This window comes from Triticum aestivum, chromosome 3D (genome assembly GCF_018294505.1).
Source record: "Triticum aestivum cultivar Chinese Spring chromosome 3D, IWGSC CS RefSeq v2.1, whole genome shotgun sequence".
Lineage (NCBI taxonomy): Eukaryota > Viridiplantae > Streptophyta > Magnoliopsida > Poales > Poaceae > Triticum > Triticum aestivum.
This window is the reverse complement of record NC_057802.1, coordinates 107,926,112-107,939,459: the sequence shown is the minus strand read 5'-3', so window position 1 is coordinate 107,939,459 and position 13,348 is coordinate 107,926,112. Positions and strand designations below refer to the sequence as shown.

Below are 13,348 nucleotides of genomic sequence, written 5' to 3'. Positions count from 1 at the left end.
TAACAGTTATGACATAGATATATTTCGGGGATAAATTCCGTCATTCGTTTGTCAAGTGCCACTGAATCAAACTACCTAGTGCAACCACATATGTCTTTATGGGGAGGCCTGGCTTGGTCTATCAATGTGCCATTTTATCTGTACTTCCAAAGAGGGAAGGTTGTACCTACGTGCTACCCTAATCAGGTAGGCAGCTATAACCATGTGTACCTAGTTTTGGTATTGAGCTCAGGTCCCGACGGGGACAATTTTGTTTAGCCACGCGGTGACACGGGGTCACCCAAGACATGACATGCAAGGTATGTCGGTGGTACCGTAAAAGAGGCATTCGATAGGCAAGTCGGTTGAAGCAGTACCGGTCCACCTAAATGGGAACATGTACTAAAGTGTGCAACCTCTGCAGAGTTAAAGAAACTATCCGGAAAGTCACGTCCATGGTATTGTGTAGTTCGTATTGGGTTACACTTTCGATCAACACTATGATGACGGAATGACGTCTAGTATTCGATGAGTATAATAACAATTTGGCAGGAACTCGGTGATATTGGGATGTCGTTAAGGATGATCATTGGGTGACTATGAGATCACGCGGTGATCACGAGGATATATCGCTTATGAGATCACGCGGTGATCATGAGGATATATTGCTCAGTTGTATAGTCAATAGTGAGATGGTCCATGTGACCTTAAACGATGGTTACCCATTACTACTAGCTTACCACATCATGATTAATATTTACGTCTATATTCATAGTAGTTGTTCCTAATTTAACCTGTAATGCTATGTTGTTGTCTTGCCTTGATGCTTTTGGTTGTTGTGAGCTTGCGAGTACATTCAAAGTACTCACTTGGCGTGTCATGCCAGATTGCAGGTGATGTCGTGATTGATTGCATGTCGAGGATCCCGAGACTGCGAGCTAGGATGTGTCCCAATCAGTGTCCCTTTGGAGTGGAGTCCATCACCGTTGTCGTCGTTCCGCTGCTAGCATAGAGCTATCTTAGCAGGCGTAGTGTCGTCATGCCCCTATAACCTTTGTAATACCAGAACCCTTGTACCCATATTATTTGTAATAAAAGTTGTTCTGTTCTATGCCAGGAAGTGTCATATTCCAGAAGACTTGATCTCTCGGCTAGAATACGGGGTGTTTCGGTTTCTCTGAGCCGGGGTGCCACATTCTTGGTGCATGTATTAAGCAAACAGTTAAAACAAGAAAAAGACTCAATGATCAACAAAGATATGCTGGTTACGTGGCATTGCATGCACTCTGTATGAGTAGAGGTGACAAGTTCAAAAGAAATGATAAGAAAGACATTGCAAAAAAATCAGGCAGATGTCACAAGTATACAAAGAATTAGGCAAAGAGCAATGAATTTTTTTTGCACAAGGTTTGGAGGTGGATGTTTCAAATCGGAAAAAGGGAAGATGTGGAAGAAAGCCTAAAGACGTCAAAATCTAGAACAAATCCCCACAATCCCAGTCAACAAGAGGTATACTATCAGGTCACTAGCTTGGCAATAGATTTAGAGCTACTAGATTTATGGCCACTAAAGCACTTGCTGCACTACTGTTGTACTTGCAAGGAGTACTACAGTACTCCTGAAACTATACTGCTGAAACTTGCCAGATGAAAAACTCCACTGGTGCAAACTTGCTTAAATTGAGAGTACACAAAACTATACCTATGCAAACTTGCTATAGTAAGAGTAGACAAAACACTACAGTAAGAGTACACAAAACTCTACCGATACAAGTACTATAATAAGAGTAATGAAACTTGCAAGCAAAACTACTACAAGGAGTACTGCTCAACTACTACAAGGAGTACACAAAACTCCAAAACTTGCAAACTTACAAGGGATGATGTTCAACTACAACAAGCAGTACTCCATTTTTAGTGAATTAAGCAAGCTACACTCCATGTTCAGTGAATTAAGCAAGCTATTGCAACCAAAAAACTGCAAAACTCCCTCGAGTAGGTAAGCACAACTATAGAGCACAAGACAAGTAGCACTAAGCATGCAAAACACTTATCTCTACAAAACAGAACACTGAGGAAATAAAATCATCGTAAGCAGATCTAGACAAGCACAATTTCAAGTACTCCGGCAGGAGTAGAGAGCAATAGAGTTGCACAGATGGAGTACTCACAATGCTGCTCCGATGCCGTCGTCCGGGAAGAGCTCCGATGTCGTCGTTGTGTGGTGGTCATCTTCTCCCAGTGACGCTCCGGCTGCTCCTCACCGCCGCAGTTCCTCCTACAGCTCCTCCAGCGGTAAAAATCGAATCTTGGGGCGACGATGCGGGGGACGATGCGAGAAAAAGAGGGCAACGGCGACACGGTTAATGGAGAGGCACGACACCATGAGAGAAAGAGGACATCAGCAACACAGGCGAGATGCGGTGTTGACGCGAGCGAGGGTGATGCGGCGGCGACGCGGGCGAGGGTGATGCGGTGGGAGGGGAACAAGAGAGTGATGCGGGTGGGCGGGGTACGAGAGACAAAGAGAGTGATGTTGCGGGAAGGTAAAAGTGGAAAAACATAGAAGTTTCAGAGATTTCAACGTGCAAACATAAAACGACTTATATTTCAGCTCGGAGGGAATATATATCATAGTAACCAGCCATTGTTTTGCGTTTGGCTCGCTCGTGGCGATCAGATGCAAGAGTTTACTCTTTTTTTTTTAGGGGTATGCAAGAGTTCACCTTTTTTTTTCGAGAATCATGCAAGAGTTTACCTAAAGCTTAAGAAAGAAACTTGAGGCCTTGAGCCCTTGACCCACCAGGCCCCGCCCTTTACCAAGAAGCAGCAAATCGGCTAGAGCGCAAACCCCCACCACGCCACCACCGATCGCATCGCGAGTTCGCGACCATGGATGACGTTGTCACCGACGCGCCGCCGCCGTCCCGCTTCTCCCCCGACGACCTCGACATCTTCGCCGCACCCCTGCCGCAGCCCACCCCCATCCTCGTCGTCTCCCCAAACCCTAGCCCCGCCCCGCGGCTCCTCGTGGTCCTAATCTCCCCCGCCTCCCTCGCTCTCCTCCCCTCCCCGCCGCCTCCTCTCCACGCCTCCCTCCTCCTCCCAGACCTCCCCCTGCAGCAGTCCCGCGCGCCCATCCGCGTCTACCTCCACCCGTCCTCCGGCGCCCTCCTCGCCGTCGCCCACGGCGCCATCCCCGCCCACCGCGCGCGCGCCGCCGCCAGGAGCTTCATCTCCGGGCTCCAGCCGGAGGAGGTCCTGGTCCTTGACGCGGTTCGGAGCGGGGCGTACAGGGGCAGGCTCTCCGCGGACGAGCTGGTGGAGGGGAAGCTGGAGACCGGGGCGGCGCGGCGGCGGGGAGGCGTGGGCGCGGCCAAGGGCGTCGCGGCGCTGGCGCCTCCGGGGAGCGTGATGGACGGGCTCGGCGCCGCCGTGATGACGGAGTGCGAGATCCGGGGGAAGGCTGCGAGCATGGTGGTGACCTGGCCGGCGGGCGCCAGGCCCTCGGACTTCGGGGTCATGCGGCGCGTGGCGGCGGAGCTCGGCGTCGATCTGAAGGCAGCGGCCAGGGTCTCCGGCCGGGCCGGGTTGGGCGCGCTGTATACTTAAGATGATATGATATCCTTTTCACTTCTCTGTGCTCATGGTTCGTCAGTAGTCTTGTTTGGCTTGCGTTTGAGAAGAGAGGTTTAAAGACAAAAATCCGAGATGTATCAGGAATTCAGTTCAGCAATGTTGTGTTCGGGCAATCTGCAAGAGGATTATGGACACGCAAATTTAAGTTACATTTCAGTGTTAACTTGTGTGTAGGCTACAGTTTCCTCCTTGTGATCTCTGGCGAGTCGACGGCTTCCGCCCCCCTCTGTGGCTGGAGGAGGGGGGTGGGCTGGGTTCCCGTTGCTCTTCCTGGTAGTTCATAGATTAGGGATAGGTCTTCGAGTTGCGGTGAGGGCAGCGCCGCATCGATAATTTGGGCTCAGATTATCCCTCACCATGGTGATGCTCTCCACGGTGGAGTCAAGGAGCTGATGGTCTCGTGTGCTCATCGTACATTCAGAGCGTCGAGCTTTATGTGCCTGTTTGTGTTGGCAAGCTGCTGCCTACAGCGCCTGCAGCAGGAAGTATGTCGTGTCCTTGGAGCACAGATGGAGGAATGGTGGCAGCGGATTTGGCTTCCCACCCTCTTATCGTCGGCGGCGCCGAGTGGCGGATCCAGATCCAACTGTGTTCTATAAGCCCGGCCATTGGCTCTCAACGCCTTTATGGCTATGGCGTTGGCCTGATCGTGGGATTGTGAAAGTCTGCCTCTTCTTCCGACGAGTCTCACGACGACACCGATGGCAGTTTCGATGTTGATTATCTGCACGGGGCCCTAGAGACTCAATTGTATTCCCTCCGTCCCAAAATTCTTGTCTTAAATTTATCTAAATACGGATGTATCTAGTTATGTTTTAGTGTTAGATACATCAAAATCTAGACAAATCTAAGACAAGAATTTTGGACAGGAGGGAGTAGTATTTTATTTTTCTTTGGGTTCTCTCTGCTTAGTCTCCAGGACACATGTTCTATCCTGGTATCTCTAGAAGATTTTGCATCCGTTTGTGTTATGTACTCTGTTATTTGGTTAATGTAATGTGTGTGGTTTCTCTCAACAATACCGACTGTAAGAAGGGAGCGGCGTTTCAGGGCCGGCCTAACATGAGCCCCGGCATGAACAATAAAATCATGAAAAAATGAAGAAGAAAAATTGTGATGCAAGATGCTCAAATACATGATGTTCGTGCAAAATTTCATGAAGTTTGGATATTCGAGGAGCTCATGGCAGAAAAATGTCTTAGCCCGGGCGTGAACAAAAAAATCATGAAAAGTGGATAAAAATCAAAAAATTCAAAAAAAAAAAAGCAATGCAAGATGCTCAAATACATGATGTTCATGCAAAATTTCATTAAGTTTGGATATTCGAGGAGGTCATGGCAAAAAAGCAAATTTCAGGTTTGTGAGTAACATTTGAAAACAACATTGTTCACACCTGATTCTGTCTTTTTGCCCGCGCACTCCTCGAATGTCTAAACTTCACCAAATTTGGCACGAACATAACACACATGCACATCCTGTTTGCAATTTGGGGGGGGGGGGGGGGGGGGGGGTGTAGTTTTACTGATTTTACTGTTCGGATTCGTGTAAGCAGCACTGTAATGACTAATAGTTCAGGAGGATTGAACCTCGCTACAAACACAAGAACAAGGCGTGTTCATAAACCATAACCGTGTGAGAAAGCACTGATTTTTTAAAAGATTAACAGAAGCCAGATTTTCAGTTCTTTTTTTTACACTTCATCAGATTTTATGTTCTAACTTGATCCTAAACCGGACAGACGTCTACTAGATTAGAGGATAAGAATACTGACATAAAAAACAGAAGGAAAAAAACAAGGTTTGGTATTCTTTTTTCTCCATAACCTGTTTATGGAAACTTAATCCCTACAAACTCTTGTGTACCAGAAATTCTAGTAAGGAACAACAAAAGCAAAAACCCAAAAAATAGTGGGAATTTTGTTTCATTTTTTTTCATTGCAAGAAAAAACAACGATAAACCTACCTCATTACTGGTTGCTACCAAAAGAAAAGTAGCATGGCAATTTCAGATTGAAAAACTCTAAAAAAAATATCATGGGATGGAGAAGACAACTTTTATTATTGATCGCTGCCACACACACTGCGGCAGAACAAGGAACACACTGGAGAATGCTGCCAATTCTCCAAGAGAAACAAAATATGGTGGGGAAAAAGAAACGCATGGGAGGTACCAGCCGAAGGAGATGGGATACTAATTGGAGCAATAAATGGAATAAATTGTTTTAAGTACTCCCAGGAGAGCAAGGTATCCGGTTAAAATTAACCCTACAACCTGGCATGACATCCTCGCACGACTGAGAACCAGAGGCAAATGTAGCATCAGAAATGACACCAGAAAACTGCTCTTTCGAAACGTCAGGAGCACTGCTTACCGAGCTGCAACAAGGTTGCAAAGCTTTGGGAGGGAGGAGCTCTCCCTCACCGTTGCTCGGAAATTGCAGCTCCTCAGTATCACAAGCATGCCCCTCAGCATGGTTGATGCTGAGGCTTTTGTCCTCAACATCTGAGCCAACCTTGTCTTCTCCTGTGTTGCTGCAATCTTTTGCCAGCCCAGCTTTACCAGGCATGCTATCAACCGCTGCATGATGAGGCCCGCCGTTATTGTGCACTTCGTCACACATATCAGTACAAAGCAATGCCTGATCCTGGCTGACAGGAACATTTTTTCCCTCCACCATGTCCGCAGAAGCCTCCTTAATCATCTCTTCACTTTCTGGTTGTAAAGATGATGTGAGAGCTTTGGACTTCCTAGAACCAGTGCTCGAACTATAAAGCTTCATGGCATTCTGTAGAAGTTAAAACACATCAATAAATAATACGGGTTCAACATGGAGTAATGCATTCAAAGATTGCTATTCTTTATGGCAGAGGGCTATAACCGAAGTTATTAGAGAAACAATAGATGCAACATTAAGACCTCATAGCCATTATCACAAAGATACTTCATTACGCTGCTGAACAAGCCACAGTAACATTATTACTGTACTGGATTTAAAGTAATGTGAACATGTTTGGCTAAAAAAACAATGATAGTAAGCTCAGACAGGACAATAATTTCAAGTCAAACAAATCAACAGAAAAAGCTAGTTAAGGTTTCAAGACTCTAGGTTGTCCAGGCTGTGGATTAAACATGCAACATAGGCATTGTGGCATACTTCATGGACAAATTTTAGACTTTCCAGTGCCATGTATGCTAACACAAATCAAATTTTGGGAACAGCCAGCGCTATGGTTCAACACATAGGTGGCTCAGTTTGGCCTTTCAGCTTAGAAGCCATATAGCCTATTCCACGCAGGTATAGAGATTATGGTTTTCTTAGCATTATCTCGTGATGAAAATGCCCCAACCGAGAAGCTTGAATAATATGGTGAACAGCAGATGTGACATATATTAAACATAATCATTTATGCACTGGCCTATCTTAAAGGTTTGCAAGTGAGTCATCCAAAAAAATCATAGTTAATATTGGAGAAATGTACCTCAAATACAGAAGTTGCTTTCCCTGAAAATATGGACTTTATCATGCATTTGAAACCTTGAGCTTGATACCCGCGCTCATCTTTATTATTCTGAAAAAGGGAACATGATGCTTGGTCAATGTTGATAAAATGGAACTTTTTAAAACAGTAAACTAAACATGTAAATCATTCCAGCTACCTTCAAGCACCGATGCATGGTAGATTCACAAGATCCAGCCAGCTCCAACTCCCCCGCCATTGTACTACATTTTTTGTACAGCTCTGGTGAAGCAAGGCTTGTCGAAATATCAAGCCTCTTAAAGTAGTTAGAGCAAAACCAAGAATCCACTTTTACATTAGAAGGCCCAGGAGTTGCGTCAGATCTATTTTTTGGAGCATGTGCATCAGTTTTTTCAGCATTGGTCCCAACTGTTTTGACTTCAGAGCTTTGACTTTGATTTTCAGCTGGGAGTTGCATTAACGAGGGCTTGACAAGAGTATGAGATGGAAATGGCACCTCCGACTCTGACTGCTGATGAAAATTAGGATCATTATTCCGGCCCAGTTCTTGCCTGCCATAGTTGTGTGAGTATTCATCAAAGACACTTCTATTTGCATCCCAACCAGGTACCCGAGAGAGATAAGGGTCTTCTGCAGGATTGTGCCACGGAAATGGTTGTGAACAATGTGGAAAACTTTCAGGATGTCCATGCAAAGGATAATGCATCCCAGCATGATTCGTATCCATAGATGGCCGCATCCCAAATAAAGATTGAGGGAACTGGTGGATAGCTCGGTGAAAACCAGGGATTGGAGGCCCATGCTGGAAAGGACCAAAACCACTTGGTGCTGGTGAAGGCCATGAAGACGGATTATTCCAAGTGTTACCATGCCCTCTTGCATTATCAACAGTACCACTTCTTCTTGAGCGGCTGCTTGATCTGCGTTCTCTAATCTGGCTCCTATTATCATCATCAAAGGATCTTTGATTGTCCATCTCAGGTCTATCACGTGGCAGATGGAGATGCCCTGGTGATGCACTTTGATAGTTCTCAGTAGCTTGACGATTCAATAACTCATGATTTCTGGTATTACCTTTCTTCATTGAGCCATCAACAGTATCATGATTATGCCCCAGATTGCTCCGGTTCGAAACTTGACAATCACTCGCTGATGGTGGTCTATCATTAAAATGGATTGGTCGGCCATCAGATCTCAAACTTCTACCATCTTTCGAGGGAAGAGAGGATTCATTGTTATTTGCATCAGTTTTACTAAGACCCTCAACTGATTGAAAGTCAGATGTACGTCTATGTCTTCCAAGAGCAGCACCATTCTCCCTGGGTGAGGATTCTTCTTGTTTAGAGACATGCCTGAAATAAATAATAATTTGATGAAACTCTAGATATCCACATCAGTGCAGCCTGTAACTTCTAACGACTTATAGTTTTACGAACATAAGTCTTTTAAAATAGAGAAAGCTTAGAATTTCAGTACCACAGTCATATGCAGGAACAGATGATGATAAGTGCCCACAATTACTAGAACTACCTACTTGTTTTCACTCTTACCAGTTCTAAGCTCTCTTAGAAACAGGCCATAAATACATGTCAGAAAAAGAAAATGGAACTGAATATGGATTTTGGACTCGAGTAATCTCTCATCAGATCCATCTCCAATAAGACAAATCAGGTCATCAATAAACACTACCCAAGATTAGCTTAACACAACTTTCATATAATCTAGATCTCTTCATAATGAGTCAGTGGTGCTTTTACTACTTGCCATAGGAGACCTGGATTTGTTTACTTCAGTTGTTGATCTTCCTATGCTTATGTATTTGCAGCATTATAGAACATAATAAATTTATTCAAACAAAAATCAAATTCAAAAGATACAAAGGTAGATATCAAGATGCGCTCACTCCAACTTGAACAGTTGAAATGTAATGTAATGCGGAGAAGAATGTAGATATTAAGGTTTTAGAATTACCTGCTTTGCTCCTTCACAGGATATGTGCTGGATCTGGTGGGGCTCTTCCTCTCAAAATCCCTCCTCCGAGAATCAACCTTCTCATATTCCCGTCTACGGTCTTCACTGGATACAAATGAGCCTACATCAGACCTGCGTTTAGCATCTCCGTGATATTCTTTTGCATTCCTGGGTTCCAGATCACCATTATGAATGCCGTCTTCATAAGACCTTTTCTTCCCTTTGCTGTCATCTCTATACTTAGAGCTCCTACGATCAGCAGCAGATGTGTCAACCTCATTGTCATGGAGTCTATTTCTATTGTGCCTGCTCTCTGAGTAATTATGTTCCTCTTTGCAGTGCTTTTCCAATGACCTGTCTCTAGTGTTGTCCTTTGAGGATCGCACATCCCATGACCCACCATCTTGACTCCTATGATGTCTATAACTATCATCTCGATGTTTCTCTCTAGAGCTGTTATCAGATCTTTCATTCCTGGGTTTCTCTTCATCTCTAGGCTTATCTTTGTATCTTTCGTCCTTGTATCTGTCGTCCTCTTTAGATCTTTCCCCTTTGTATTTTACATCCCTATGTCTATCTTCGTGTCTCGACCTTTCCTCTTTGTACCTTTCATCTCTATGCAGTTCCTCATCTTTATGTCTGTCATCTTTGTGTCTGTCATTGTTATGCCTATCCTGAGCTTTGGACCTATCATCTCTATATTTTTCTTCTCTGCGTTTTTCCACACCTCTAGGCATGTCATCTTTCAATTTCCCATCTGTGTGTTGCTGCTCATAACATCCATCAGTTTTGGTACGAACATCCCGAGGCATGGTTTGCCTTCCCTTGCTGCCACTTTGTAACTCATCTTTCGCGGCAGACTGATCCTTTGTTTTCCTGTGCCTCCCATTCTTTTCTGAATCTCCACCGTGTAACTCATCTTCACGATGACGGTCTGCTAATAGAAAGAAAAATAATATGATGTCTATAGAAATTATAATATAAATGCTCCATCAAAGATATAAAACACGATCAGAAAGAAGGTCGAACTCGCAACAAACCCACACTAATACTCTCTTGATTACTATGGTATCAGTACTAAGAAGATTATGACCATAATACCACTTGCTGGATTTTGTAGGCTAATTAAACCATAGCATATAATCAGGATGTAGGCTGTATCCTTATGAGAAGAAATATACAGAGCATACACAAATATACAAATGAAGTGATGGACAAGACTAGATAACTGATGAGTGGCTATGACAATCCGAGAGCTTATTCTGAAAATTGAGAATAATAAATAATAAGACAGCATAAGCTATTTCAAATCACGTCCATTCTAACACCATAGGAACAAGTCACAAATAACTTACTACACATTGAATCCATCTTCACAACTCAAAACATGGTTCATTTATAAATTATACATTCCCTCCGCCCAGAAATGTAAACCCGCATAACTGTGTGTGCAGTCTAACACAATCCTAATAATCAAAACAAACTAGACAGTTGAAAACTCTGCGAACTCCCACATCTCTGTACACACAATGTACAAGTTCAATATTGTACAAAAGCATGCAACATTTGCGCAGACTTTAATGAGCAAAGATTTGTCACCAATTTTGCACAACTACTCACTGACATGTGGTGTTCAATGTAAATTTTAGATCCAGGCCCTTGTATGCACTCAATCCCCATGGAAGGTGAATGACTCATGGGTAGTACCAACATACTCCCTCCGTTCCAAAATAGATGACTCAACTTTGTACTAACTTTAGTATAAAGATAGTACAAAGTTGAGCCATCTATTTTGGAACGGAGGGAGTATGTTTATACCATTGGGAAGGATGCCAAGAGAAGCAGAGCCATAAGTAATTTGCAAGGTTCATGGAAACTAAAATTTTAGCTAGCATTTAGTATGGATTTCTGGTTGAAGCGGAGGAAATACACACATAGAATAGCATCGACAAACAACAAATAGTTAATACCAGCTCTCACTAGCCTGGGGGCAAACCTATAATACTGCAACTCATGAGTCATACCTACATGAAACAAAAGCTAGGGATTCCTCCTATATTACAAAAACCACTAGTCAAGGAAGTACAATACAAACAGATGTAAGATATGACCAGATTAAGGCAAATGTTACATAATAAGAGGTTATGTTCTCTGTGATGAGTAAAATCAGACAAAAATCAAGCAAGGAGAATCTTCATATGGTCATAAACTCATAATATTATATAATATTATATTCTAGTCTAGTTTTAAGTTATAATAAGTAACTTAAGCATTTGAAGTTTCTCCTTCTGTTACCAAAATCTTAACAAGAACTATGCAATCTGATAGGCTTTCATGTTCCATATGATGCTTTGGCCAGTATAGCAAGTGATACTTACTTCATCATGACTAGCTACCAAAGAGTTTAAACTATGAAGAGCAAGCTGAAAAATACCTACCATCAGTTCCTCCATTAGAATAATTCTTTGTTTTATCGCTGTCCAAATCTCGTGTTTTCACCTCTTTGTTTCTTGGCGTAGCTTTCAATGATGCATCATGCCTGCCCTCACTCCCCTTTTCATGATCCTTACTCCTATCCTTGACAATCTTATACTGCTGATCCATACCGTCTTCCTTGAGCATCAACACTAGCTTGCTTTCTTTCGACTTCTCTGCCTCAAGCTCCCTCCCCTTCTCCTTCACTCGGTGATGCTCGCCACCACTATGCTCCTCCAAAAATAATGTATCTTTATCTGACTTCCTTCTGACAACCTCGTTGGACCTATCATATTCCTTGCTAGACTTCCTTGCAGACTTCCCCTTCACATCGCCATCTGAACTCCTGGACTTCTTCGAGTCATGGTAACTGACCCTCTCATCTTCTTCGCCGTGACTCCACCTGTCATCCCCAGTGGCATTATCCTTCTCCCCTCTGCTCTTCCTCTTCTTCTGCCCATCGGCCGACGAACCAGATGCCTCGCCCGCAATGGGAAGCTTTGCCGGCCGCTTCTCGTGGCCCTCCGAGCCCTTGGAGGCCCTGCCGGCGGACGCCTTCCTATCCTCCTGCTCCCGTGGCCGCGGATCCTCGTCGGAGTCCGACCTGTCCCGCTCCTCCCGGTCGTGCTTGCGGGACCTGCGTCGCGTGCTCCTCGGCATCGTGCCCTCCAAACCTCAACCCCACGACCAAAGGTTCACCAGAGCCGCGCCTATTTGGAACCCTGCGGCCCCTGAATCCTCAACAGCGGGGTGGAGCCCAAGACTCCTCGTCTCGCCGCAGCAACCGCCGAGGGTACTTCAATCAAGCATATATAAGCAAGCAGATGCAAAAACTTCCGGGGATTCACCGGGGCTCGAGTCCGACGACGCGGCGGCGGGGGAGTGGGGCTGGACTAGGATTCGGATATCGGCGGCGGCGGGGTGGGGGCTTGGACGAATCGAATCGGAATGGAACACGAGCAGCGGCCGGATAGGCGGAGGAGGGATTGGGATTGGGAATTGGAGGAGGGGAACGGGCGGGGGGCGAGAAGGGACGCGATCGCGGATTTTTGGGGGATTTATCTATTTTTTTCCTTCCAAACAAAGTTTCTGTTTCCGCTAGGGCGTCGCGTGTGGCGTGTGGCGTGTAGCAGGTGGGCCGTGGGCGTGACGGAAATACCCATCGTGCGGTTGCGTCGGCTGAGCGTGGGCAGCGGTTAGTATTAGCCCCGGTTCAGGGGCAGCGCGGTAATTTTGGTGGAACTTTCCGTCCGCTTGTGTCCCGTTTTCGTTTTCGATCTCAACCTTGATGATCTTTTCTCGCGCAGTTCTTTTTTTTACTTCTCGCGCAGTTGTTTCTCGTGCGCTTAATGGAGGAGAATTTGGAGCATGTGCTTCCCAAAATGCCAATTGTCACGCTAGCTTTACGAGGACCTTTTATTCATCGCCTTTTGTCGTGCGCTACATCACCGTCGCTTGAAGCAAACTGGCGTGTGCGAGCCTACGTCAATGGTGTGTTTGGTTGATTGCGTAGCATCCATCCAAGCCCTGGATGAGCAAATTTGGTTCATTTGGTTATTTGCGCGCTCGGTTTACTTGCGCTCTCGGCTAGGCCAGCATCACACGCTCCTTAAAGTAGTCTAGTGTCTGGCTCTGGATAAACTGTTGAATCGAGAGTTTCCAACGATCCATGCTTGAGCGAGCGCAAAGAGGGCTTGCTGCATGCATGGGGATAAGCGAGAGACGACGCAATATTTCCCGAAGGCTGGCCATAAATGCCCTTATTGCTCTCTAACTGCTCACTCGTGTCGAGCTTCATGGTCTTCA

The 13,348-nt window shown here is 45.1% G+C and overlaps 2 protein-coding genes across 3 annotated transcripts; one reads left to right on the top strand and one right to left on the bottom strand.

Moving 5' to 3' along the window:
- The first annotated feature begins 2,768 nt into the window (after positions 1–2,768).
- Positions 2,769–3,780, top strand: LOC123077720 (uncharacterized). The gene has a single exon (XM_044500026.1). The coding sequence runs from the start codon at positions 2,871–2,873 to the stop codon at positions 3,588–3,590; it is 720 nt and encodes a 239-aa protein (XP_044355961.1). The 5' UTR covers positions 2,769–2,870; the 3' UTR covers positions 3,591–3,780.
- A 1,876-nt stretch (positions 3,781–5,656) lies between these two features.
- LOC123077719 (uncharacterized) lies at positions 5,657–12,604 on the bottom strand. 2 transcript variants are annotated; one of them, XM_044500024.1, is made up of 5 exons: positions 11,506–12,604; positions 9,068–10,004; positions 7,275–8,448; positions 7,097–7,186; positions 5,657–6,402 (listed from the first exon to the last, which is right to left on the bottom strand). In XM_044500024.1, the coding sequence occupies exons 1-5, from the start codon at positions 12,200–12,202 to the stop codon at positions 5,839–5,841; spliced, it is 3,462 nt and encodes a 1,153-aa protein (XP_044355959.1). In that variant the 5' UTR covers positions 12,203–12,604; the 3' UTR covers positions 5,657–5,838. The 2 variants fall into 2 exon arrangements, with proteins under 2 accessions (XP_044355959.1, XP_044355960.1); XM_044500025.1 differs by having other exon boundaries at positions 9,068–10,001; positions 11,506–12,601.
- Between the last annotated feature and the right edge of the window lie 744 nt (positions 12,605–13,348).